Raw genomic sequence first — 27,246 nt, forward strand, 5'->3', positions numbered from 1 at the left:
TGTCACAATTGACTCAAAGCAGCTAAGTTTTCAGTGACAACCATTAATTGTCGTCACAAAACTACTTCGCGCCATGGGACTTGGAAGGCGGGAGTTTTGCAATAGTGACAACTTGATAAAAGTTGTCAGTAATTCTACCTCTTTCTTTGACAATTTTTCATTGTTGTCACTATTTATGTTTATTGAATACCAATTTTTGTCAGTAAAACTATAATGTAGTTAGTGACAACATAGTATCATCACAAACTTGAACATCTCCAATGCATTTATTTAATTGTGAGCCTCAATATTAATTTAATTTTTTTTAAAATTTAATAATTTATTAAACTAGTCATAGTTACTCAAATAATAATAGGTTTTTAACTGGAAAAAATTAATGAAAGTTTCTAACTAGAACAACTATATAAACTATTACAACTTGAAAAAGAGTACATTTACCAATTGTTCGAATTTAGCAAAAAATTTTCATCCATTATAACCTTTTAATAAATATGTTAAGAAGTAGTGATTAGAAATATATTAGTAAATTTAAATAAAAATTGAAGCTAAAAATTGACTTGGATTGCCTTGATTGACTAGTACCAAATATTTGTTCAAGCTAAACATGAAAAAAGATCGACAATGTCAAGGCCAAAATCCAGGACAAGGAGGGGCATCCCCCCGAAACCAATAGCACCATATCTTCATCGGCAAGCAGCTGGAGGACGGCCGTACCCTAGCCGACTACAACAGCCGAAAGGAGCCAGAAGGAGTCCACCATCCACTTCTTCCTCCACCTCCGTGGTGACGCAACACCAAGCCCAAGAAAAAGAAGGCAAGTTTACCAGAAGGTTGGCGGTGATTGAGGGAACTCTAGACTAATTGTGCATTCAACGCTGAAGGGGATCGATGTGCTCTCCACCAGCTCTCAGGTAGGTCCTCTTATGTCTCTCCTTGTTTCCCTAATTTTTTCCTCAATTAATTTGCCCTAAATTTTTTCCCCAAATTTTTGGCAAAATTTTTACGGTGCCTAGTTTGAGTCGTGGACTCCTTCTAGTAGAACTGTTTGATCTATAGTTGCAATTGCTTAAGTTATTTTTGTACAACCATGGGATGTAGACTTGATCACCCAATTCTATATGTGAGTCATGGTGACAAAATTCAATGGGTTTATGTGCGGGTGCGGTTTTGGCTTGGGACTAGGTGGGGCAAAAGTTGATGCCTAATTTAGGTACGATGTTGCTATGAGTGGCTGCTGGCGAGAGAAATAATGGGTTAAATGGTGCTGGGTGGAGTGGGAATTGGGGAGTGATTAGTTGATTATCTATGTGGCTGAGCAAAGAGGTAGCACATTAAAGTTTAATCTTCAAAATTTCCAGAAAGCTTCAAACTTTGCTTGAAACTAAGCTAAACCAGAACAACCCATTAAAGTACCTACAGAAACGATTCTTGAAAGGGGTTCTTCGAAATTATTTGGATTTTTATCAAAAATCAAAGCAATAGCTACTGGCTCGTTGTTAATGAGCTTTATTAATTAGTAATAGTACTAATAATAATATTTACATACATGCTATACATGCTGTTACAATTATCCAATGAAATGACATAGAAAAGATTTGAAAGGTAGGAGGTGTGATTGGATGAATTGTGTGGTCTGTTTGAAGCTTTGGTCTTTTCTGGTAGACCAAATATATAGGCTGAAGATATCTATAATTATAGCCCTAATATACATAGGAAAAGAAATACAAATATATGACGATATCTATAATTATTTTCCTAAGTAGCATGCTGGTCAATTTGATATTTGTGATTGTTTTCATGGTCAATCTAATTATTCTACACAATTGTATGGTGGCCATGCATGCTATATGATAACATCATGATTTCTCCTTAAAGTTTTAGTAATTGTTTTTCTTTTTTTGACTTCTAGTTTATCTCATGATTAACTAATCATACAAGTAACTTGAAACCTATTATAACTTAGAAAGCATCATTCTAAGTTATGAATATGGAATTCATTCCAGCATGCTACTTCCAACTTTGAATTGTACTCATATTCCCTTTTCATATATTGTTGATTTGGCGTGCTACTTATATGCATATAATTATATAAATCAATATAGTGTGGATTAGTTTCAGGTAGATCACAAAAATTACTTTATTTCTCTTAGATTTGATTGATATCTTATTTTTTGTAGCAATTGAAGTTGTTGACATAGGCTTAGGGTCTTCCTCGGATATTCTCATTGAGTTGCATTTTTCACTTTGAGGTACTTTACAGGCACTCTCCCTCAGTCCTTTTTCTTTTGTTTAGCAATCATGAGTACACTTTACTAGAATTTTTGCTTTGCGAATGACCTACAAAAATGTACTGCTGTTCACCAGTACTAATGTTTATTTAAATTATAAGCATTGAGTTGTCATCTGATGATAACGCTGATTTAATAGTACATCATGTTCATATTTGTTTTACTTTTAGCACATGCACCTGATTGTGATCAATTTGAATGATAAAATTTGTGTTTCATTACTTTGGAGTTTCTTTGTTGCTGTTTGCAATGATTAGTTTCCCCAATTTAGTTATTGTGCCTTCATTAAAATAATCTTGGATGCATATATCTTTATGTTAGGATACAAGACAAAGAAAACATGGCTAGGAGTTGGATGATTAAAAACTACCTAGATCCCAAATATTTAGATGGAGTTGGATGTCAATTAAAACTTTTTACTGCCTCATTAATCTAAGGCTGTTTATGCCAATAAGTGATTCATTGAAAAGGAAGGATAAAAAAATCATGAAAATTTTCCTTATGAAACTAAGGTGTCTATTTAATTTTGTTGTTTGTTTTGATTTATTTGAGTGTCAATTTACAAGAACGAATAGGTAGTCTTTGTGTATCCCTTTCTTTATAGATGAATCCAATAAAGACTATTTGTATTCGTCTTGTGCTTTTAATTTCATTCTCAGCTGTGAAATTAGTCATGTACTATTAGATTATAACAGATTTGTCCCTAGTCAGTCAGATTGAGATACGAATGCCACTTTGGTTAGTAGCATCCCTAGAGATTCTGTTGTGAATAAGATTCTGCAGCATGATTCTAATGCGATACTTGCCAAGTTTGCTACCTTGCTGTCATAAACATGTAAAATTGCCAGATAATCAGGAAACATGCTAATTCGGTAGCTTTAGATTAGGGGATTTGTCTGGTTCTAATGACTTTATTAGCCTATTGTAATCTCTCAGGTTTCTAGAATTCCTGAGAAAATGAGCGAGTGTGGACTTTAATTGTATCAAAAAGTTTGCTATCCAACATCACTATTATTCCCTTTTTTTGGTGGTGTGAAAGACTTGGCATTATCATTGTTAATTATCACTTTTAAGTTTCATTTCCTTATGATATTCTAGGAAGAGTTGTCTTATGTGTTTTTTTGTAATGTTAAATGACGTATTGAGACTGATAGAATAGAGCATTTCCTTAAAGATGCAACGGAATGATCTTTTGACCAGGATTTTTGTAAGAAGCTGGCATGGCTTTTCAAGCAAGCTAGGAACTTTTTGTGCCTTTTAATTGTTGGAGAAGATCAATTTGATGAATTTCTTATTCGATGATTACTCCTTCCTTTGACATGCTAAAATTGCTACCATTCTAAAGGTCATGCTAGAAAACCTGTTGTAAAGTGGATTGAGGTACTCTTGCTCTGCCTTCTTTCTAGACAGGCTAGTGGTCAAGTTGAGTATTTTTTACGTGAATATTAACAATACTTATGTTACTGGATGCATATTTAGGTCCATAATTATAGAAAAGGCAATAAAATTACCTCTATGAAGATGGTTCAGCTGATGCAACAAGAAAATTAACCCCAAACCATTTTTCCAAAAGCTGGCTTTTTGATCAAGACGAGTTAGAATTCCTAGATGCCAAAAGGTGCTTCTTATCAATATGCTTTTGCTTTTGTGTGGAAATATAGACAACCAGTATTTGTGCATGCATCAACCCCAAACCATTTTTCCAAAGATTTTAAGCACGATTTTATGGTTAATATGTTTATTTCACATGCAAGTGCTTTCCTACTAGCATAGTCTCTCAAAAAGTCACCTTTAGATCTGGTTGGCGTGATAAGAGGACAAATTTCTTGGCTACAAGTTGATGAACTAAAATTTTTTTGTCTCGTAAGATGCAACTTTTACAAGTTGTTATATTTAATTAACTCATAGATTTTAACAATGTAAAACATATAATAAATAAATTCTAACAAATGTGAGATAGCTTTAAAGCTGATAACTTGTGTTCCACTCCTTTGTTCCAAATGGATGTCCTAGCTAGAGTCGGCTCTACTTTTAAATGAACTTAGATAACAATAATGTTTGAAACTTAAATAAGAAGTGGGAAACACATGGATTGCATTATGAATTGAATTTAATAAATGGAGAAGGTTGGCTAACAAGTAGTCAATGGTAAAATTGAGAAAATCGTTACCACTCTTTTTCTTATTGCATGGCATTAAATGCAAAGTTAGACATCAATTTATCGTGAGCAGGGAGTAAGTTGGGATCTTAGTAGATCCACAGAATCTTTATATTGTATACGATCAAGTTTCCGAAACCTTCACAAGTCCAGCTGGGTACCCTTTCCTTGACTAACTTTTATGTATAGAACTCAAGTATGTAGAAATTTATCAGGAATAGAGGTGTTTGAGGACACTTTCTGATTTGATTGTATTTATTGATTGTCTTGTTTGTAAAGTCCTAGGAAGGCCTTGTTCCTTCAATGGCATGTTTTCTCTATCCTGTCATGAAAAGTATGTACAGCCATTTGCTAGCTATGATTTCTTGCATATCTCTGCTTGTAGTTGGTTTTCTATTACTGTTTTGAGTGTGTGTGTAAAATGATATCCGATAATTTACTATTCGAGTTAGAGATAATATTCAGTCAAAAAATTCTTTGTTAGCTTTTGGCTCCATGACTTTGTTAGGAAGACATGTTAAGCCACTCCGTGAAAAGCTAGTAATATTTTTGTTTGGCCTTGAGTAGTTTGTTAAAAAGGTATTGACCTCACTAATACTTAACTAGCTAACTTCTAAGCTAATTTGGGATATTGTCCTTGTTATGTTAATTTTCTGCCTTATTTGTTCTCGTCTTGATTAAGATTCTAATCGTGATTGAGTTTTGTTGTAGGTAAATATAAGAGAGTTTATTTTTTTGCTCAAGCTACTTGTTACCTACTAATTATTATACTACTTTATGCAGACTTGTATTGCTTGTTCAAACTCTTTTGGCCTCTAATCCACAGCTACTAATTGATTGAAGAACAATGAAGACAAAGTTGTGTTTTGCTCTTGAAGTGTTTCGGCAGTAGCTGCTAGCTAAGTTTAGGACTTAGATTTATTTTTGTAAAGCTGTAGCAGGATGTTGAACTTAAGTATGATATTTTGGCATTTCGAATGTAATGGATGTCTTCTGTTTTTAATTAACAGGCTTTGTTGTTATTTTTCTCAATTCGTAAATTGAATTGTTGGATTGATTAATTCCAGTATAATTTTCTTTATCAAACTACACGGTTACAGTATATTGTCACTAATTAGACTTCTCCACTGACAATGAAATGTTGTCACTAATTAGTATCTCTAAACTTAAAGCCTACAGTGATGACAAAAAGTTGTCAATATCACGTCTATTTTAGTGACAAGCGTGAACCAAAGTTGTTAGTAATTAGTCAATACAAGCAACAATCATCAAGAAGTTTCAGTGACAATGTTACTGGGGCCATCAAGGGGCCATCAAGAAGTTTCGTTCTTCTAGCTTCTATGCCTCGCTACCTAATACGGATTTTTTTTTTTTTTTTTTTTTTTTAAATTTCATAAAACTTTTATTGATAGTAGCAAAATTTTACACACCGAGAAAAACTAGTTTGAAGTACAGCAATCAACTAAAAGGTAAAAATTCAAACACAAAACCTCCGTGTCCCATTCAGCCACAACTAGCTTCAATTGTGTTTTGTTGTCAGCCCTTCATACGCCTACTTTTCCGAATTGAAGGCATTCCTAATCTATCAAGGCGAAGTGCCCCACGTGCCATAGTTGGGAATGAACTAAAGGCCTCGTAAAGCTTGATTTGATGCTCTGGATGCAATACTCCCACGTTGGACAGCGCATCTGCAACTTTGTTCGCTTCCCTGTAACAATGTGAAAACCGATCAGGGTCTTTCACAAACTGCCAAATTTGCCTAATCTCTCGGCGAATCTTCCAGGGGCACTGAATGCGATTCTGAAGAATTGCAACTAATATCAAAGAATCGGATTGAACATAGAGATTATCAATACCCCTATGTACACAAGTTTGAAGCCCAATAAGGAGGGCACGAGCCTCTGCACATAGACTTGTAGTTTCCCCAAGATATGTCGAAAAGCCAATCAAAGGTATGCCATTTGAATTCCGAAGAACCCCACCGCCTCCACTCACTCCTGGATTACCCTTGGAACATCCATCCGTATTTAATATGAACCGATCAGAGTTCTTTGTTTCCCAACGAACAAGTTTGTAAATAACCCCAGTATGAGAAGAATACGACCAATCATACAAATGATGAAATGACTGGGCTCTGAACACTTGTTTGAACTGAATACCCACCATGGTCTGGATCTCCAAGAAAATGGCATGACAAATGGCAAGCGGCCTCATCTGGACATCCTCAAACATTGCTTTATTTCTTGCTTTCCAAATTTGCCAACAAACAACACTGGGTAGAGTGTGTCCAATGAATCGTTGTATCTCAGAGTCGTGTGAGCTGAGCCACCAACCAACTATACGGGGCCTCAAAGATGACCCTGGAGAAGACAAACCACAAGAGGCTCCAAAATAATTCCAAACTGTCGACGCTACTTGGCCATTAGAAAACAAATGTTCGATTGATTCCTCAGATGCCGAAGAGCAGCAAAAACACTTTGAGGGTAAATGGAAACCAAGTTTGCATAACTTATCTGGAACTGGCAGTCTCCCCAGCATCAATCGTAACATGAAGAATGAAATTTTGAAAGGGAGCTGAGGATGCCAAATTGTATCAAATACCATAGACTTGTTACGGGCTTGCCTAATATCCTGAAATGCCGAAGCTATAGAGAAATTTCCAGATGTTGTGGGCATCCAAATGACTTCAGATTCACCTCCTTCTTCTGGAATTGGGTGATTTAAAATAGAGGGCACCATTTCTATCGGCAGTGTCTGATATAACAAATTCACATCCCAGTGACCATTGATGATGAAATTACCAAAAGACAAATTAGGGACAACGGTCGCTCTGTGGAACAAAGCACCACCTCCCAACCAGTTATCGTACCAAAAATTACAAGCCCCGTCTTTGGCAATCCATAGTATTGAGAGTTCCACTTGTCGACTCACATTGACCATCCTTCGCCAGAGTGCGGAGTCCATTGCCTTGATTTCTACCTGACAAGGATGGAGATGTCTACAGTATTTTGCTTTCATGAATACAGCCCATAAAGACAAACCTTTTCTAAAATTCCACCAAAGTTTGAATGAGAAGGCTGTATAGATATCTTGTAGCTTCCGAAATCCAACCCCTCCCTCATTTACCGGATAACACATATGGGACCAACGTATCCAGTGAAATTTTGAATCCTCGGGTGATGAACCCCATATGAAGGTCGAGAAAGCCTTTTCTATAGTTCTAAATACCTTACTTGGGATAATCGCAGCCGACATCAGATGTACTGGCATCGATGCCAAGACATGTTTGATTAGAACTATTTTCCCTCCAAATGAAAGCATCCTTGATTTCCAGGATATAATTCTCCCTAGAATAGACTGACACGCTTCTCCAAAATATGATGATTTGCATCTCCCAAAATAAAGCGGAAATCCCAAATATGGAATTGGAAATGATTGCCAGGTAAACTTAGTGGTGCGTTCAATCACCCTTCGTCTTGCCGGTGATAAGGAAGGATGAACTAGGTAGCAACTTTTTAGCACATTTATTAGCTGTCCCGAACACCTTTGATACGCCTCTAGCACCTGCATGATAACCTTCAGAGAATTAGAAGATCCGTTTGCAAATATGAGAACGTCATCCGCAAACGCCAAATGAGTTATAGCAGGACATCCATACGGAACTTTGTATCCCACAAAACCCGATTGCATGGCGAGATTATTCAATCCTCTAGATAATACCTCAGCCCCTATAATGAATAATGCAGGCGATAAAGGATCACCCTGACGGAGTCCTCTTGTAGATTTAAAGAAACCATGAGATCCCCCATTTATAATGACCGACAACCAGACGTTAGAGATCAATCTCCATACTAGATCAATAAATATTTCTCCGAAGCCAAACCTCCTGAGAACACCAATAATATGATACCATGCCACCCGATCATATGCCTTAGACATGTCAAGCTTCATTACCACATTGCCTCCTCTATTCTTTTTCCCAATACCCGAAACCATCTCCTGAGCTAGCAGAAAGTTTTGTGTTATATTACGCCCCTGCACAAAGCCTGTCTGCTGGGGTGAAATAATTTTGGGCAAAACATAAGCAACTCTATCAGCTAAGATCCTGGATAATAATTTGTTGAAGAAGTTGCACAAACTGATGGGCCTATATTGAGAAAAATCCTGAGGATTTGGCATCTTCGGAATTAACACAATGGAAGTAGATGTGATGAATCGAGGCAACTCTGCCCCACAGAAAAAACTGAGTATTGCATTATAAACATCTTGGGCGATAACTTCCCAGGCAAATGTAAAAAATTTGCCAGTGAAACCATCTGGGCCAGCAGCACTGTCGCCATCCATTGAGCTAACGACTCGATAGACTTCTTCAATCGAAGGAACTTCTTCCAATTTTTCATTGTCCTCTTCTGAAATTATGGTTGGGATTAGGTGCCGCATATCAGAGGAAGACTCCGGAGAGCACGTGAATAGGTCAGAGAAATATGATATTGCCTCAGATGCTATATCATCATTTGTGTCCACCCAAACACCGGTTGACTTTTTGATGCGGTGTATCATTCCGTGAGCACGTCTCTGTCTTACCACCGCATGAAAATACCTTGAATTACGATCTCCGTGTTTAAGCCATTTGACTCTGGCCTTTTGGCTCCAAAATTGCTCTTCAATTGACAATGCATGCCGCAACTCTGCCTGAGCCTTGCTAAGCTGAATTTGGCATTCCTCCGATACATATTGATCCATAGCTTCCTCTGCGCGTTGGACCTCCAATTCCGCAGAACGAACAGCATCAAATACATTCCCAAAGTATTGTTTGTTCCAAGATTGAATTGCCCTCCTCGTTGCCAATAATTTAGAGCACAGAACACGCAGTGGAGAACCACCCACATCTTGGTTCCAAGCATGGCGAATTACCTCCAAGAGTTCGGGTTTGGTTGTCCAGACGTTCAAAAATCTGAAAGGGCATGGGGTATGATCTGATCGGTCAGAAAATGAAATTTTCAACGGTGCATGGTCTGAAGGGTGTCTAGGTAGGTGAAGCACAGAAATTACGTTTGAGATATCCAAACAAGCCCCATTGATTAAAAACCTATCCAACCTCTTTGAAACCCGAGCTCTTCCTCTCCTATTATTAGACCACGTGAAACTAGCTCCAGAAAATCCTACGTCAAAGACTCCGGCATCTTCCATAAAAGACATGAATTCCATCCCCTCCGCTATAGCAAACGGCCGCCCCCCTCGTTTTTACGCTACCTAATACGGATAGTACGGCATATAATAATAATAAAAACAATAATAATAATAACTACTACTATTACTCCGTCCGTCCCACTATGATAGTCATGTTTTTCTTTTTTGTCTGTCCCAACTTGTAGTTCACTTTTTAATTGAAGAATGTAGTTGTCTTTTAATTTCTCTAAAATACCCTTATTTAATGTAAGTTGTCATTACTATGAACTATTTTATTTAATATAGATTGTTAGTATTGAATATAACCTATCCCATTTAATGCATTTAGATTTTCCAAAACATATTGATATATGAAAAGCCAACTTTATTTAATGTAAGGGTATTTTAGGAAAATAGCAATCTAAATTTGTTTTTCAACAAAGTTAACTACTTTTTCTTAAACTGTGTGAAAAAAAAATTAGGACTATCAAAATGGGACAGAGAGAGTAATTTTTACTGTACCAATTTTAAAATTTTTTGTAAGGTAGAACTTTACATCGGGGTGCACTTGAAAGAGATACACATTATGACTACCTAACTTGGGGTACCTCGCACATTAAAGCACCTACTCTATTATCGAATGGAACTAATATAGAATCCTTTTCCACCAATTAAATATGACAAGACTTCAAGTATGGTTATCCTCTCACTCTCGACTGTATGATTGATGATTACGTGGCAAACTTTTGAGTAACAATATGAATGACACAATTCACAGTTGAGTTGATCTGTCCTAACTTGGATGTCTAGATAGTAATATATTAAAGGACAGTTGATCATCTTTATATAAACTTCAGCATTTCATTACTAATTGGTGCAGCACATAAGTATTGACTCAGAATTTGCAGGTATCAATCCAAAAAAAAAAAAAAAAAAAACACACACACACACACACACACATAGAGATTTTCGTTCAAGTAATCCAGGAGATGTCATCTTCAACTGAAGTGGAGCAAAAAGATGATCACTTTGAAGAGTTTTTCCAAAGGTTGCAACCAAAGAAGCCGATAGAAGGGGGCTTGCTGGCTAATTACCAAGGGGTTTGGTTTGATGCAGATTTACTTCAAGCTACATTAACCTTTCAAAAGAATTTCAAAGCCAATGAGTCTGACATTATTTTGGCCACCATGCCGAAATCAGGCACCACATGGCTTAAAGCCCTCACCATCAGTATTGTTAACCGCAACAATCATTCAGTTGATGAGAGCCCTTTGCTCTTCTCCAACCCTCATTATCTGGTTCCTTTTCTCGAGATGTATCTGTAGAAAGATGGTAATATTCCAGATATAGATGCTATGCCTTGCCCGCGAATCCTTGCAACTCACCTACCTTATCAATTCCTTCCAAGCACCATTTTGGATTGTTCCAACTGTCGAATCATCTACCTTTGCCGAAACCCTTTGGATGTATTCACCTCTACGCTGCACTTTGTGCTGCAAAATCGTTTTGCATCAAGGCCATTGGCGTCTCTTGATGTACCTTTTGAAGAGTTTTGTCAGGGCATATACCCTTATGGTCCATTCTGGGACCATTGTTTGGGATATTGGAATGCAAGCTTGAAGAACCCTCAAAAAGTGTTGTTTTTGAAGTATGAGGATTTTAAAAAAAAAGTATCACTAGCTCCGTGAAGAAGATAGCTAACTTTTTAGGTCATCCATTTTCAGCTGAGGAAGGGGAAGCAGGTTTGGTTGAAGAGATAGCAACGCTATGTAGCTTCGAAAATCTTAAGAATTTGAACTGTAACAAAGAGGGGGAGATACAAACTGTTTTTAGAGCTAAGCATAATTCCGATAGAAGGGGGCCTGGTGGCTAATTACCAAGGCGTTTGGTTTGGTGCAGATTTACTTCAAGCTACATTAACCTTTCAAAAGCACTTCAAAGCCATTGACTCTGACATTATGTTGGCCACCATGCCGAAATCAGGAACCACATGGCTTAAAGCCCTCACCTTCAGTATTGTTAACCGCAACAATCATTCAGTCGATGAGAGCCCTTTGCTCTTCTCCAACCCTCATTATCTCGTCCCTTTTCTCGAGATATATCTGTACAAGGATGGTAATATTCCCGATATAGACTCTATGCCTTGCCCACGAATCCTCGCTACTCACCTCCCTTATCAATTCCTTCCTAGCAGCATCTTGGATTGCTCCAATTGTCGAATCATCTACCTGTGCCGAAACCCTTTGGATGTGTTCACTTCAGTGTTGCAATTCTTACTGCAAAATGGTCGTATTTCAAGCCCATCGATGTCTATTGATGTACCTTTTGAACAGTTTTGTCAGGGCATACACCCGTATGGTCCATTCTGGGACCATTGTTTAGGATATTGGGATGCAAGCTTGAAAAACCCTCAAAAAGTGTTGTTTTTGAAGTATGAGGATCTAAAAAAGGATATCAATAGCTCCGTGAAGAAGATAGCTGACTTTTTAGGATATCCATTTTCAGCTGAGGAAGAGGAAGCCGGTTTGGTTGAAGAGATAGCAATGCTCTGCAGCTTCGAAAATCTTAAGAATTTGGACTGTAACAAGGAGGGGGAGATAAAAGCCGCTTTTAGAGCCAAGCATAGTTCCTTTTTCAGGAAGGCAGAAGTTGGTGACTGGGTAAATGTACTAACTCCTTCCATGGCCAACCGACTTGAAAAATTGTTTCAAGAAAAGCTTGGGGAATCCGGGTTGACGCTGGAATTCAACAGCAAATAGATCATTATGCGTGTTTCATGTGAGATTTCTCATTAGATTGTCATGCATGTTTCATGTGGATATCTCTCTCCCCTCTTGGACTAGTTCAGCAAATCTGATCAACGGTTCAGCTCCAAAAACGACAAAACAAAAGAGAAGACCTAATACGCTTATCTTCAACTATTTGTTGCTTATTGCTGTGTAATGGTTGTATCAGTTACTTATCATTCAGTTGTTGTATGACTAAAATATCATAATGCGTGCACCAAAATATCTTTATCATTTTGACTGGGTTCATTCCCTTCCTTGCTTTTTTCAAGCCGAAATGATAAATATGCTCATAGAATCGTGCTCAAAATGTTTCCTGATAGTAGGACTATTCTCATTTGAAACTCCAAGAAAAAAGGACAAAAGAAAATATTTGGGACTTAAGTCACATAATGGATTTTAGTCAGGAGAACTTTTTGTAAATCCTGTTTTGTGTTGTTTTTAATCACTAACGATGAAGTATATTGTGGTTTTGCTATTTAGAGTTTTTGTTTATCTGAACTACAAGTTTTTTTTTTTTTTTTTTTTTTTTTTTGGCTTTCGTGCTTTGTTGGGGTGCCTTCATAAGCTCATGAATAATCTGTTCAACCATGTTACCATATACATCAACCTATGTAAGTGTCCTTGGGGATTAAACAATTCACCAAATGTTTCCAATTTTGACTTTGACTCGATTGTCTCCTTTTCTTACTTTTCCAAATGGAAATGACGTCCTCACAGAATTGTAGCTCAAAATTTTGTGTGATAATGGTAAACATCTCATTGGAAATATGAGTGACTCAGTGCAATAATAACTAAAACTTCAACTATCTATTATGTCAAGGGGATGGTCTCTCCAAAATTATAAAGGAAATATAGAAAAATAAAATTCCGGGAGATGTAAATTTTCATCCTTCGAGATACTTGTTTTTTTGGAGCCAAGTTGTAATACTAGTATTTTATAAAAGTTTGTACAAAACCAATGGTCTCTTAAACTGTTGACCACCACAAAGACCTTTAAGTGTCTTTGTGGGGTGGGAGGTCAAGGTTCGACCCTTATCTCCCATCACTTGCCACTAATATGTGGCTTCTTCAAATCCAAATGAGTGTATATTGCACTTGTCTGATATGATGATAGTTCAGTTCCCATCAATTTTCCTTGATTCAAATGGATCCTCACTTTAATAGGTTAGTGTAAGTGTAGGAATAGTGTCAATTGACACACAAAAAAAAAAAAAAAAAAAAGGACGAAAGTTTGTACAGGAAACACAAATAGTTGCTTAACTCTATAGCAATAACTCTATATTAGGGTTTTATTTTTTTGGGGTAATTAGTAATTCAGTATCTGCCCCATTTGAGCCATTTATTGCACCATATGGTTACTAGTAGCAACCGGTGCTCAGTGTCAAAATCAATTGGCCATTAGTGGAACAGTTCAAGAGCTTATTAATGTTATTGGAAGCCATCTATTGCACCATGTGGTTACTAGTAGCAACCGGAGGTGCCATTGGTCTAAAACTATGTGTGATAAAGAATTTGAGTTTTTATCTCAAAATTAATTGACCATGAGTGGAATAGTTCGAGATCTTATTAATGTTATTGGAAATTCTTAAAAAATTGAGGCAGGATATTTAGTTTATTAACACCCCATTAGATGTGACTTGACAAATGGACTTAAGCCAATATAGAAAGAACCAAATCGCCGGTGAAACTATAAACGAGGGTTATGTTACCCTCTTTATAGTTGCGTTTGTTTGTTAGGTTTTGCATTCGTCTATTACCCGTTTATAGTTGAGTTTGTTGCTTTGGCCATACACTTTTCCTTTTGCCTAAATTTGAGTTTCACTTTTGCATTGTCTCTTTCTTGTTTTGGGAGACTAGGAAGTTTGTTCTAATCTCTGTGTTCTTCTTCGTCATAGTGGAATTTGCTCACCTCCTCCCTTGGATGTAAGTCTAATTGACCAAACCACATAAATCTTTGTATCATTGTCTTTTATTATTTTTCTCCACATTTTATACAGCCTTCGTTATTAGTTTTGTGGATTGTCAAATCAACTTTTCCGAATTACCTGTGGCCGAATCCTAACAAATTGTTATTAGAACAGTTATCCCGAGCTAAGTTTTTTGACAATCGTTGTGACAATAATGACAACCTCTATTGAAAAATTTAAACAAAGTGTCAATTTTGGTTTGTGGCAGTTTAAGATGAAAGCTTTCTCATCCAAGACAGAGTAGAAGTAGTGCTGCTCAAAAAGGAGAAAAATATAGAAACAATTACAGATGAGCAATTCGAAGAAAGGATAATAACTCTCTCGGTAATTATTCTAACCCCTCTCTGGTGAGGTTTTGCATGAAGTTGCTCAAGAAAAGACAACCAGAGACTTGTGCGATATATTGGAGCTTTTGTACATGGGGTTTTGTGTGAAGTTACTTAAGAAAAGATAACCAAAGACTAGTAAGATTTTTTGGAGCTTTTGTGCATGAAGAAGACGACGGTGAATTGGCTCTACTTTAAGCAAAGTTTATATATGTTTCATATGTCTAATCTTTTTTTCTCTATAATTTTTATAATTTTGCATCTTAATAAATTTGATTTCATTATTATAAATTTGGCAAATATAGAGATTACAATTATGGATGAGGATTAAGCTCTGTTATTGTTGTGGTCTCTACCCTAGTCATTTAAGCATTTTAGAGAAACAATGCTTTATGGTAAAGATTTAATTTCTTACACAGAAATTAAGTTTATCCTTAAATCTAAAGAACATATTAATAAGGATATTATTGGGAAAACTAGAGAGAGTCAAACAGATGCCTTGTTTTTTCGGGGTAGTTCCACGCATAAAAATTCGGTGTGCAAACATTGTTGCAAAAGGCACCATTTAATCTCTAAATGCATTAAATTGAAAAAGAAAGAAAATCTTAAAGAGAAAAGTGATTTGAAAATTAATGAAACTGTCGAGGCTAGTATTGTGGCTGATGAGGGTGATGGAACTATTCTTTTTCTTTTCTTTTTTTTTTTCAAATGAGCTATACCATTAATCTCGAATGGCCATATGAAACTATTATCTTAGCAAGTGAAAATAATTTAAAGTCAAACAATGAGTAGATTTTAGATTCGATTGTTCGTATCATGTGCCTATTAGGGATTGGTTTTTAACATATGAATCAAGTGAAAGTGGAGTTGTTTTAACTGCCAAGAATGCAGTCTGTAAAGTTGTTGATAACAGTTCAAATTAAAATGCATGACAGTACCATTAGGATGCTCATTGGTGCTAGATATATTCCACATTTGAAGAAAAATCTCATCTTTGGGCACCTTTGAGTTTAATGGAGGTAAGTACGCAGCCGAAGGTGGAGTTCTAAAAGTCACACAAGGTGCTCTTGTTGTTACGAAGGTGCACAAGTCTGATACTTGATATATTTTGAAGGGATCTACTATTCCAGGTGCTGCTGTTGTTTTCACATTAATTTTGCCTGATTCCAATTTTATCATGTGCTGTTGAGACTTTAATGATTTTTTTCCCGATGGAATCTATTGAGCCGTTTGTGATTTTTGACTCGTTGAGATCCATTGGAACTTTCATGATTTTTCACTCCTTGGGATCTATTAAGGCTTTTGTGATTTTGGCTGTCTATTGGATCAATTTGCTAAATCTTTTTTCGTTTTTTGACTCGTTAGAATTTATTAAAACTTTTATAATTTATCTATTGAGATCCATTGATACTTTTGTGATATTAGCTCGCTATGGCTCCTAAGAACAAGGTGGAACAAGTTTACTATTTTTTCGATTTTTTATATATCGGATGCAAAATCAAGGTGGAGATGTGTTAGCATTAAATAGCATGCAAGTGGCTTTCCATCCTCCATGTCTTTTGGTCAGATGAAATGGGGTAAGAAGCTAAATTTCCACCGTCCCATAGTAGTAGCTCAACCACTAATATGAAGGCCAAGTTTTGTTTTCCTTTGAAGTCGAAAATCTGCAATAATCTTGGTTCATATAGTGTACAAATTTCAGTCGCAATTTTGCCTATAAAAAGAGGGACTTCAAAAGCCTTGGATTGCACCACACTACATTGCTTAAACCCCGAGAGACAGACAGCTCAGGGAGATTTTTCCATTTGTCTCAATTTATATTTCTTTTTTGTATTGTCTCTTTCCTGTTTTGGAATATGTTTTAAACTTTGTATACTTCTTTATTGGAATTTGCTCACCTCCTGCTGTAGACAGGTTTAATTGACCGAACCACGTAAATTTTTATTTCTTTGTCTTTTATTATTTTGTTTACATTTTATTATAATTATCGTTATTACTTTTGTGGTTTATCAAATTAACTTTAACAATCCAGGTTGGATTCTAACACATGAGATGTCGAATATCTGTAAAATGATATCTTCAACCGAAGTGGAGCAAAAAGATGATCACTTTAAAGAGTTTTTCCAGAGGGTACAACTATAACTGTCAAACAAACCCATTTAACTAAGTTTATACATACTCGTCCATAAATAGATGGGTATGGGTATCTTAAATTTTTCCATATGGATATAAATGGGTGACCCAATAATACCCATTTAATAATAAATGGGTATTATTGAGTAACACATCAAATCCAATTAACCCATTTAGAATCGTCTTCCCCCAAACCTCCTATCTTCCCCCACCCATTTTTTTTTTCAAAATTTTCATTTTGTCATGATGTTAACTACTTTTGTTACATTATTATTATTATTTGTTGATTTTATCTTATCATTTTATTTTCTCTTAGTTTGTTAACTTGCTCGTTTTTCAGCATTACTAATTTATGACAAGTTTTAACCTCTTTTCTTATTTTTCCAAAATGAAAATTTAAATTTACACACGAAAAAATGTTATAAGTTCAAAATTTTGAGATTAAGTTTTCATGTTAACTTTTATAGTACTTAGTTCAAATTTTTATATTCTTATTGTTTAATTATTAAATAGTATGTAAATTTGCAACATAGAGTACATATGGGAAAAAATTGATAATTAGGTTTATTGAGCATTATAAATAAATATTTAAAACTAATGATGGGTGCAAAGGATGGTATAAATTGATAACTTAGTTTGCAAATATGAATTTAAATGAATTTACAAAAAGTTAAAATAAATGAGTTATAAATGAGTAATTGGGTTACCCAATTCATTTTTTGACTTACCTATTTATACTCATCTAATAAAATGGGTATAAATGGATTGACTCACTTATACCCATTACCCATTTTACCAACCCAAACCCGCCCTAATCGCCTATTTTGACACCTCTAGTTGCAACCAAAGAAGCTTGGAACAGGGGAGCTGCTGGCTAACTGTCAAGGCGTTTGGTTTGGTGCATATTTACTTCAAGCTACATTAACCTTTCAAAAGCACTTCAAAGCCAAACATTGTCACTGATTGGACCTAAATGAAATAAACTTGAAGATTTAGGCTAGAAAGTGTTTAAAATTAAGAGTTTAAAGTGCAAAGTATCCAGAATACAAATGTAAGATACAAAGTGAAAAGGCAATAAAAGTTTAAGGGTATAAAGTGAAATTAGTCCAATTAGGATTAACCCCTGAGCAAGTGCCAACACTCAACTTGTAAGGTTGGAGCAGGATCCTTTCTTCTAATAACAGGCGCGGTTTTCTCCTATCTTAATTTGCAAACAATGACTTCCTTGGACCTTGTTTCATTTTCCTGGTCATTTTACGCACTAAGCCTGGCAAATCTTAGTAAATGAATTTTTTATAGGAAATTCGTTCAAACCGTCTCGTATTTTGCCAAATAAATTTATTTTTCCTTTATTTTTAAAAATGATAACTTTATATTTCTTGAAGTATTAAAGGATAGCCTCTAACTAGTATCCAGGGGCGGATTGAAGGGGTGCACTGGGGGCACAGGCCCTACTGCTTCCCTTAAATTTCTATAACAGTTATACAATTTTGACATAATTGTAAAGGTGCCTCCAAAGATTTTTTAGAAAAAATATGAAAGAATAAGTCACAAAATTTATATCATTCACTTTTCTCCTCTGGTCCCCCATTTCCCCCTAACAATGCCAAGTACCAATTATATCAGTCTTTCCTTTTTGTCCCCACTCCTCAAGTTCCCTTTCCTCCTCTGGTCCCCCATTTTCCCTTCACAACCGACGCCCCTCTTTCTTCCCCCATTTGTACTTGTTGGTGAATTTATTTTTTATTTTTTGCTTAAAAAATTAGAAAAAGAGTAGATAAAAAATTTTAGTATTATTTTTGCTCCCACTAAGATTTTTTTTTGGCTCCGCCCCTGCTAGTATCTATTATCGTTCTTCTAGCTTCTATGCCTCGCTACCTAATATGGATAGTACGGCATATAATAATAATAAAAACAATAATAATAATAACTACTACTATTACTCCGTCCGTCCCACTATGATAGTCATGTTTTTCTTTTTTGTCTGTCCCAACTTGTAGTTCACTTTTCAATTGAAGAATGTAGTTGTCTTTTAATTTCTCTAAAATACCCTTATTTAATGTAAGTTGTCATTACTATGAACTATTTTATTTAATATAGATTGTTAGTATTGAATATAACCTATCCCATTTAATGCATTTAGATTTTCCAAAACATATTGATATATGAAAAGCCAACTTTATTTAATGTAAGGGTATTTTAGGAAAATAGCAATCTAAATTTGTTTTTCAACAAAGTTAACTACTTTTTCTTAAACTGTGTGAAAAAAAAATTAGGACTATCAAAATGGGACAGAGAGAGTAATTTTTACTGTACCAATTTTAAAATTTTTTGTAAGGTAGAACTTTACATCGGGGTGCACTTGAAAGAGATACACATTATGACTACCTAACTTGGGGTACCTCGCACATTAAAGCACCTACTCTATTATCGAATGGAACTAATATAGAATCCTTTTCCACCAATTAAATATGACAAGACTTCAAGTATGGTTATCCTCTCACTCTCGACTGTATGATTGATGATTACGTGGCAAACTTTTGAGTAACAATATGAATGACACAATTCACAGTTGAGTTGATCTGTCCTAACTTGGATGTCTAGATAGTAATATATTAAAGGACAGTTGATCATCTTTATATAAACTTCAGCATTTCATTACTAATTGGTGCAGCACATAAGTATTGGCTCAGAATTTGCAGGTATCAATCCAAAAAAAAAAACACACACACACATAGAGATTTTCGTTCAAGTAATCCAGGAGATGTCATCTTCAACTGAAGTGGAGCAAAAAGATGATCACTTTGAAGAGTTTTTCCAAAGGTTGCAACCAAAGAAGCCGATAGAAGGGGGCTTGCTGGCTAATTACCAAGGGGTTTGGTTTGATGCAGATTTACTTCAAGCTACATTAACCTTTCAAAAGAATTTCAAAGCCAATGAGTCTGACATTATTTTGGCCACCATGCCGAAATCAGGCACCACATGGCTTAAAGCCCTCACCATCAGTATTGTTAACCGCAACAATCATTCAGTTGATGAGAGCCCTTTGCTCTTCTCCAACCCTCATTATCTGGTTCCTTTTCTCGAGATGTATCTGTAGAAAGATGGTAATATTCCAGATATAGATGCTATGCCTTGCCCGCGAATCCTTGCAACTCACCTACCTTATCAATTCCTTCCAAGCACCATTTTGGATTGTTCCAACTGTCGAATCATCTACCTTTGCCGAAACCCTTTGGATGTATTCACCTCTACGCTGCACTTTGTGCTGCAAAATCGTTTTGCATCAAGGCCATTGGCGTCTCTTGATGTACCTTTTGAAGAGTTTTGTCAGGGCATATACCCTTATGGTCCATTCTGGGACCATTGTTTGGGATATTGGAATGCAAGCTTGAAGAACCCTCAAAAAGTGTTGTTTTTGAAGTATGAGGATTTTAAAAAAAAAGTATCACTAGCTCCGTGAAGAAGATAGCTAACTTTTTAGGTCATCCATTTTCAGCTGAGGAAGGGGAAGCAGGTTTGGTTGAAGAGATAGCAACGCTTTGTAGCTTCGAAAATCTTAAGAATTTGAACTGTAACAAAGAGGGGGAGATACAAACTGTTTTTAGAGCTAAGCATAATTCCTTTTTCAGGAAAGTGCCATTGACTGAATCTTAAATTCACCAAACATTGTTACTGAATGGACCTAAATGAAATAAACTTGACGATTTAGGCCATAAACTTTTTAAAATTAAGAGTTTAAAGTGCAAAGTATCGAGAATACAAATTTAAGATACAAAGTGAAAAAATGATAAAAGTTTAAGGGTATAAAGTGAAATTAGTCCAATTAGGATTAACCCTTAAGCAAGGGCCAACGCTCATCAGATTAATGACTTCCTTGGATCTTGTTTCATTTTCCTTGTCATTTTACGCACCAAGCCTGGCAAATTTTAGTAAAAGAATTTTTTTATATGAAATTCGTTTAAACCGTTTTAGTATTTTGTTAAATAAATTTTTTCATCCTTTAGTTTTTAAATAATAACTTTATATCTCTTGAAGTATTGAAAGGTAGCCTCAAACTAGCATCTATTATCGTTCCTCTAACTTCTATGCCTTGCTACCTGATACGGATAGTACGGCGTATAACGATAATAATAATAACTACTCCTATTAATTTTTACTGCACCAATTTTAAAATTTTTTGTAATGTAAAACTTTACATCAAGATGCACCTTAAAGACATACATATTATGATCACCTAACTTGTGGTACCTCGCACATTAAAGCACCTACTTTATTATCTGTAGCCAGCTATGATCCAATGGAATTAATATAGAATCCTTTTCCACCAATTAAATGTCACAAGACTTCAAGTATGGTTAGCCTCTCACTCTCATCGACTGTGTGATTGATGCACACTGATATTTGACATATGAAAGAGAGGTCTCTCTTAGTAGTAATATTTATTTTGTAACTTTTATTGATGATTTTATCGGAAAAATTTTGTGTTTTGTTTTGAAATCTAAAGATCAGGTTTCATATGTGTTCAAAGATTTTCGTAGCTAAGTTGAGAGGGACACTAACAAATAGTTAAGTACTGAGGATCATTTGAAAACTAATGCAAGTCTCATGGGATCAAACTAGAAGTATCAATTGATTTTGATCATAGGGGAGCTGAAACAGAGCAGTGAGAGAATATTGATGAAAGTGATACTGCTACTAGGGGCGGGCAAAATTATCCGCTAACCCGAAAACCCGTCATATCCGATCCGATCCGATCCAAAAATTAGGATATCCTATTTTTATTATTTGATTGGGTCGAAAGAGGATCGGATACCCGTTAAGATGCGGGGCGGGTTAGAGTCACATAATTAAAAATCCGCGGGTACCCGATCCGCCCCGAAAATATATATTTTTTATTTTTATACACACACTATAAAATAATAAGTTAGAACTAAATAAGTAATTTTATTGAACAAATTGCATTACAAATATGAGAGACTATAGTTTATTTACAAGATTCATTTGTAAAGGCCATGATCTTATATTTTATAGAAAAAAGTTTAATTAATGTGAAACATATATATATATATTAAAAATTGTGTTACTTATTTCAAACTTTTTATTGATTTTGAATTCTTTTAATTTTTTTCCTTTATCTTATATTCTCTTCACATGCTTGTTTCTTGGTGGGAAATCTTTTTTTTAGAAAAAAAATTTATTAAATGTCAGATGAATGTGTAAAATATACAATTAAATTGGTATAAATCATTTTTTTTAAAAAAAATTGAATGATAAATGGAGCGGGGTGGGTACCAGCTAACCCGACCTTATCTCAGCGGGTACTCGATTATAGGGTACCCGCTAATATGCGGGGCGGGTAAGGGTCAGAAAATGGCTTACCCGCAAGGCGCGGGTCGGATCAGCCAAATGGTGAATGGGTTGGGTACCCGACCCGCGTCCACCCCTAACTGCTACTGACGAACTTGAGCAAGAGACGTTGTCAACTTCACCATCACCACCACAAGATGAGTCTAGAAGATCTACCAGAAAGAGGAGACATTCTAGTAGATATAATCCTAATGAGTATGTGTTGCTAATATATGGAGAGGAACTTGAGTTCTACAGTGAGGTTCTAGAGTACGAGAGAAAAGAAGATTGGTTGGAAACTATGCAAGAGGAGATAATGTCCTTACATAAGAATCACAGCTATGACCTGATGAAATTGCCTAAGAGCAAGAGAGCACTAAAAATGGAATAGATTTTTAAGTTGAGGACTCAAGAGCACAACTCACTACTAAAGTAGAAGGCAAGATTGGTTGTGAACAAATTCAGTAAGAAGGGTGATTTGAAATGCGATTGAGATGAAATTTTAACCATACAATTCTCTTGTCGAGCTCTACGCATCTACTGATTTAGATGTTGAATTTTCTCTTCATTTGGTAATACCTTTCCAAATCCACTTCTTTGACATTTATAGTTTGGGAGATGAATTTGTTATAATTTTACTTGATTGATATTGGTGATATTGTTGTTATCCGGATATTTTTGGTAAACCTGTGTGTTCCCATTACTGTGATATTGGAGATTTTTTAACTGGACTAGGTCCCATGATTTTTTCAAATTGGATTTTCTATGTTAAAAATTTTGGTGTCACGTGTCTTTTGTTTTTTTTTTTTTTTTGCATTTTATTATTATTATTGATATTATTGTTTGGTGATTTAGTTTGTTCCTATCTTAACTGATACTTGAAAAAAGTAATTTGTTCTGAATTAAATATGATATTATATGCCTGCACCAGTACCCTTTTCCATCACTATCTTGGATGTCTAGATAATATATTGACGGACGGTTGATCATCGCTATATAAACTTCAGCATTTCATTATTAATTGGTGCAGCACTTAAGTATTGGCTCAGAATTTTCTGGTATCAATCCAAAAAAAAACACACACACACACACACACATAGAGATTTTCATTCAAGTAATCCAGGAGATGTCATCTTCAACTGAAGTGGAGCAAAAAGATGATCACTTTGAAGAGCTCTTCCAGAGGTTGCAACCAAAGAAGCCTGTAGCAGGGGGCCTGGTGGCTAATTACCAAGGCGTTTGGTTTTATGCAGACTTGCTTCAAGCCACATTAACCTTTCAAAAGCACTTCAAAGCCATTGACTCTGACATTATTTTGGCCAGCATGCCGAAATCGGGAACCACATGGCTTAAAGCCCTCACCTTCAGTATTGTTAACCGCAACAATCATTCAGTCGATGACAGCCCTTTGCTCTTCTCCAACCCTCATTATCTCGTCCCTTTTCTCGAGATATATCTGTACAAGGATGGTAATATTCCCGATATAGACTCTATGCCTTGCCCACGAATCCTCGCTACTCACCTCCCTTATCAATTCCTTCCTAGCAGCATCTTGGATTGCTCCAATTGTCGAATCATCTACCTGTGCCGAAACCCTTTGGATGTGTTCACTTCGTTGTTGCAATTCTTGCTGCAAAATGGTCTTATTTCAAGCCCATCGATGTCTATTGATGTACCTTTTGAAGAGTTTTGTCAGGGCATACACCCGTATGGTCCATTTTGGGACCATTGTTTGGGATATTGGGATGCAAGCTTGAAAAACCCTCAAAAAGTGTTGTTTTTGAAGTATGAGGATCTAAAAAAGGATGTCAATAGCTCCGTGAAGAAGATAGCCGACTTTTTAGGATATCCATTTTCAGCTGAGGAACAGGAAGCCGGTTTGGTTGAAGAAATAGCAATGCTCTGCAGCTTCGAAAATCTTAAGAATTTGGACTGTAACAAGGAGGGGGAGATACACGGCGCTTTTAGAGTTAAGCATAGTTCCTTTTTCAGGAAGGCAGAAGTTGGTGATTGGGTAAATGTACTAACTCCTTCCATGGCCAACCGACTTGAAAAATTGTTTCAAGAAAAGCTTGGGGAATCCGGGTTGACGCTGGAAATCAAGAGCAAATAGATCACTATGCGTGTTTCATGTGAGATTTCTCATTAGATTGTCATGCATGTTTCATGTGGATATCTCTCTCCCCTCTTGGACTAGTTCAGCAAATCTGATCAACGGTTCAGCTCCAAAAACGAGAAAACAAAAGAGAAGACCTAATACGCTTATCTTCAACTATTTGTTGCTTATTGCTGTGTAATGGTTGTATCAGTTACTTTTCATTCAGTTGTTGTATGACTAAAATATCACATATGCGTGCACCAAAATATCTTTATCATTTTGACTGGGTTCATTCCCTTCCTTGTTTTTTTCAAGCCGAAATGATAAATATGCTCATAGAATCGTGCTCAAAATGTTTCCTGATAGTAGGACTATTCTCATTTGAAACTCCAAGAAAAAAGGACAAAAGAAAATATTTGGGACTTAAGTCACATAATGGATTTTAGTCAGGAGAACTTTTTGTAAATCCTGTTTTGTGTTGTTTTTAATCACTAACGATGAAGTGTATTGTGGTTTTGCTATTTAGAGTTTTTGTTTATCTGAACTACAAGTTTTTTTTTTTTTTTTTTTTTGGCTTTCGTGCTTTGTTGGGGTGCCTTCACAAGCTCATGAATAATCTGTTCAACCATGTTACCATATACATCAACATATGTAAGTGTTCTTGGGGATTAAACCGTTCACCATATGTTTCCAATTTTGACTTTGACTCGATTATCTCCTTTTCTTACTTTTCCAAATGCAAATGACGTCCTCACAGAATTGTAGCTCAAAATTTTGTGTCATAATGGTAAACATCTCATAATGGTGTGTGTGATAATGGTACAGTCGGTTATCTCTCTTTCTTACTCTTTTTTTTTTTTTTTTTGGTGATAGGCTCTCTTTCTTAGTTCTATCAATTAATTTAATGAAAAGGTAGTGCTTTATATCAGTTTGCGCGTACATTGCTTTTGTTTGGGAGGCAAGTTTTTTTTGGCCTATTCTTAATACACAAAATTTTTTTATAACTTTGTCTCTAATAACTTTCTAAAACACACTACGGTTTTTCAAAATATACACCCCAAAAAGTCAAAAATACACAAAGTTTTTTCTTTCTTTTCTCTTTTCTTTTTCTTCCTACGTCGTTTCAACCCACCAATATCGACTGGCGTTCCGTGGCGGAGCTAGAAAAAAGTCTTAGTGGAGGCAAAAATAACACTAAAATTTTTTATCTACTCTTTTTCTAGTTTCTTAAGCAAAAATAAATAAATAAATTCACCAACAAGTACAAATTATACATATATTCCCTTAAAAACATAAAAAGACAAACTCAAAATTATTAATGTAATAATAATTTTATTTCAAAAACAAACTAAACTATTTACAATTGCTCACGACAAGTTTTCATATTTTGATAACGGTTTATAACTTTCTCATTTTGAACTTCACAAAGTATATTTTTCTCAATATAAGTAACTAAACTAAATTTTGTGACTCATTTTTTCACATCTTTTCTAAAAAACCTCTGGGGCACATTTAAAATTATATCAAAATTGTATAAGTATTATAGAAATTTAAGAGTGCAGTGGGGGCCGTGCCCCCACCTTCAATCCGCCCCTGCTGGCGTTCCGCAAGCACCCTTCTTCCCTCTTCCCTCCCTACAACACCATTTTTTTCTCTCTCCCTCTCTCTAGTCCTCCCACTTTCCCCTCCTTTCTCCCACCTTCACTCCTCCTATCTTCTCCTTTCCCCCCTCCTTCTCTTCCCCCTCTCCCTCACCTCACCCCTATTTCTCACAAATTCATAGATACTGTGATTTTTGTCACCGACACAATCTAAATGTCTAAACTTTTAATAAATTGAGAGATTATTCACCCTTTTAGATTTTAAGGGAAAATATTATCTAAAATTTAATGATAAACTTAAGTTGAAATTGAGAGGTTTATTTATGTTAGAAGGCTATTAATGATTTGCAGACTTCTATGACTCTTAAAATTACAGTGTATGTAATATTTCGATACATAAATATGCCCTAACTCTTGATACCTCAGCCAAATTACACAAACAATGACGACACAGATAAGTTAAAAATAAAGACTTAATATAGAATGTTATTATATTTAAAACACTTCAACTTTTATCTCTGGTCAACTAATTCGTTTCACAATGACTTTTCTTCACTAACCAAATGCCACGAGAAATATCCATCTTTTATCACAAGGATAGTCTTTTGCATAATTAGAATCTTGAAAAATCACATAATTTTCAATCCATCCTTAGCATTATTATGGGATCATGTAATTCTAATGCTCGACTCAAACTCGATTAATAGAGCTGTGAAGCTAGTACCACCCATTTGTTGGATTTTTTTTGCTTTGGCACTATTATTAGTTATCCATAAAACTCTATAATGGTGTGTTCCATAGCGAGATAGACACATCCTAGATTACAATTTTTTTAATTTTGATTAAAAGATATTTTCACGAGCACTTCAGGTTTTTTGTCTCTTTTTTCTGAGTTATAGTCCGGCAAATAGCTTCCAAATTCGATTAATTTTCATATGGACTAACCAACGTAGTTCCTTTTCATTTTTCTTGTTCCTTTTTTTTTTGGGAGAAAGGGGGGGTGAGTGTTTGGAAGACTGGCCCATATTTAGACTGACACATTATTAATGGTGTCCAGATGTATTTTTTTTTTCTGGCAACGATAGATGTTGTATAACTTACAACACCTAGTCTAAGGGAAGGGGCAGGGGGATGGTCAACTAAGACCAGCCACATATTGTGGCCAAATTGTGGGAGGCAGGGGTTGATCCCCTAACCTTCAGCATCACCATTATGGTGATGACCACTGGACCAAATGGCCAGTGGCAATGGTGTCCAGATGTATAGGTAGCTCAATAATTGACAAAGCAACTGAATGCAAGTCACTTTCTCTTGTCTGCAACAAAGTCGGCAATAAATAATCCTTAAAAAACAGTAAGGATGATTGAC

At 35.7% G+C, this 27,246-nt stretch overlaps 5 protein-coding genes and 1 long non-coding RNA gene across 6 annotated transcripts; 5 read left to right on the forward strand and 1 right to left on the reverse strand.

Moving 5' to 3' along the window:
• The first annotated feature begins 577 nt into the window (after positions 1-577).
• Positions 578-5,468, forward strand: LOC113705246 (uncharacterized). The gene is made up of 3 exons (XR_003451841.2): positions 578-911; positions 2,178-2,249; positions 5,230-5,468. It is a non-coding gene; the product is annotated as an uncharacterized lncRNA (long non-coding RNA).
• A 514-nt stretch (positions 5,469-5,982) lies between these two features.
• Positions 5,983-9,654, reverse strand: LOC140013782 (uncharacterized). The gene has a single exon (XM_072063895.1). The coding sequence runs from the start codon at positions 9,652-9,654 to the stop codon at positions 5,983-5,985; it is 3,672 nt and encodes a 1,223-aa protein (XP_071919996.1).
• Positions 9,655-10,604: 950 nt separating this feature from the next.
• Positions 10,605-10,940, forward strand: LOC140013783 (cytosolic sulfotransferase 8-like). The gene has a single exon (XM_072063897.1). The coding sequence runs from the start codon at positions 10,605-10,607 to the stop codon at positions 10,938-10,940; it is 336 nt and encodes a 111-aa protein (XP_071919998.1).
• A 516-nt stretch (positions 10,941-11,456) lies between these two features.
• LOC140013295 (cytosolic sulfotransferase 14-like) lies at positions 11,457-12,635 on the forward strand. The gene has a single exon (XM_072062517.1). The coding sequence runs from the start codon at positions 11,574-11,576 to the stop codon at positions 12,372-12,374; it is 801 nt and encodes a 266-aa protein (XP_071918618.1). The 5' UTR covers positions 11,457-11,573; the 3' UTR covers positions 12,375-12,635.
• Positions 12,636-19,594: 6,959 nt separating this feature from the next.
• On the forward strand, positions 19,595-19,930 carry LOC140013784 (cytosolic sulfotransferase 8-like). The gene has a single exon (XM_072063898.1). It carries the CDS (start codon positions 19,595-19,597, stop codon positions 19,928-19,930), a length of 336 nt encoding a protein of 111 aa, XP_071919999.1.
• Positions 19,931-23,305: 3,375 nt separating this feature from the next.
• LOC113707122 (cytosolic sulfotransferase 15-like) lies at positions 23,306-24,292 on the forward strand. The gene has a single exon (XM_027229284.1). It carries the CDS (start codon positions 23,306-23,308, stop codon positions 24,290-24,292), a length of 987 nt encoding a protein of 328 aa, XP_027085085.1.
• Positions 24,293-27,246: the final 2,954 nt, after the last annotated feature.

This window comes from Coffea arabica, chromosome 8c (assembly GCF_036785885.1).
Source record: "Coffea arabica cultivar ET-39 chromosome 8c, Coffea Arabica ET-39 HiFi, whole genome shotgun sequence".
NCBI lineage: Eukaryota > Viridiplantae > Streptophyta > Magnoliopsida > Gentianales > Rubiaceae > Coffea > Coffea arabica.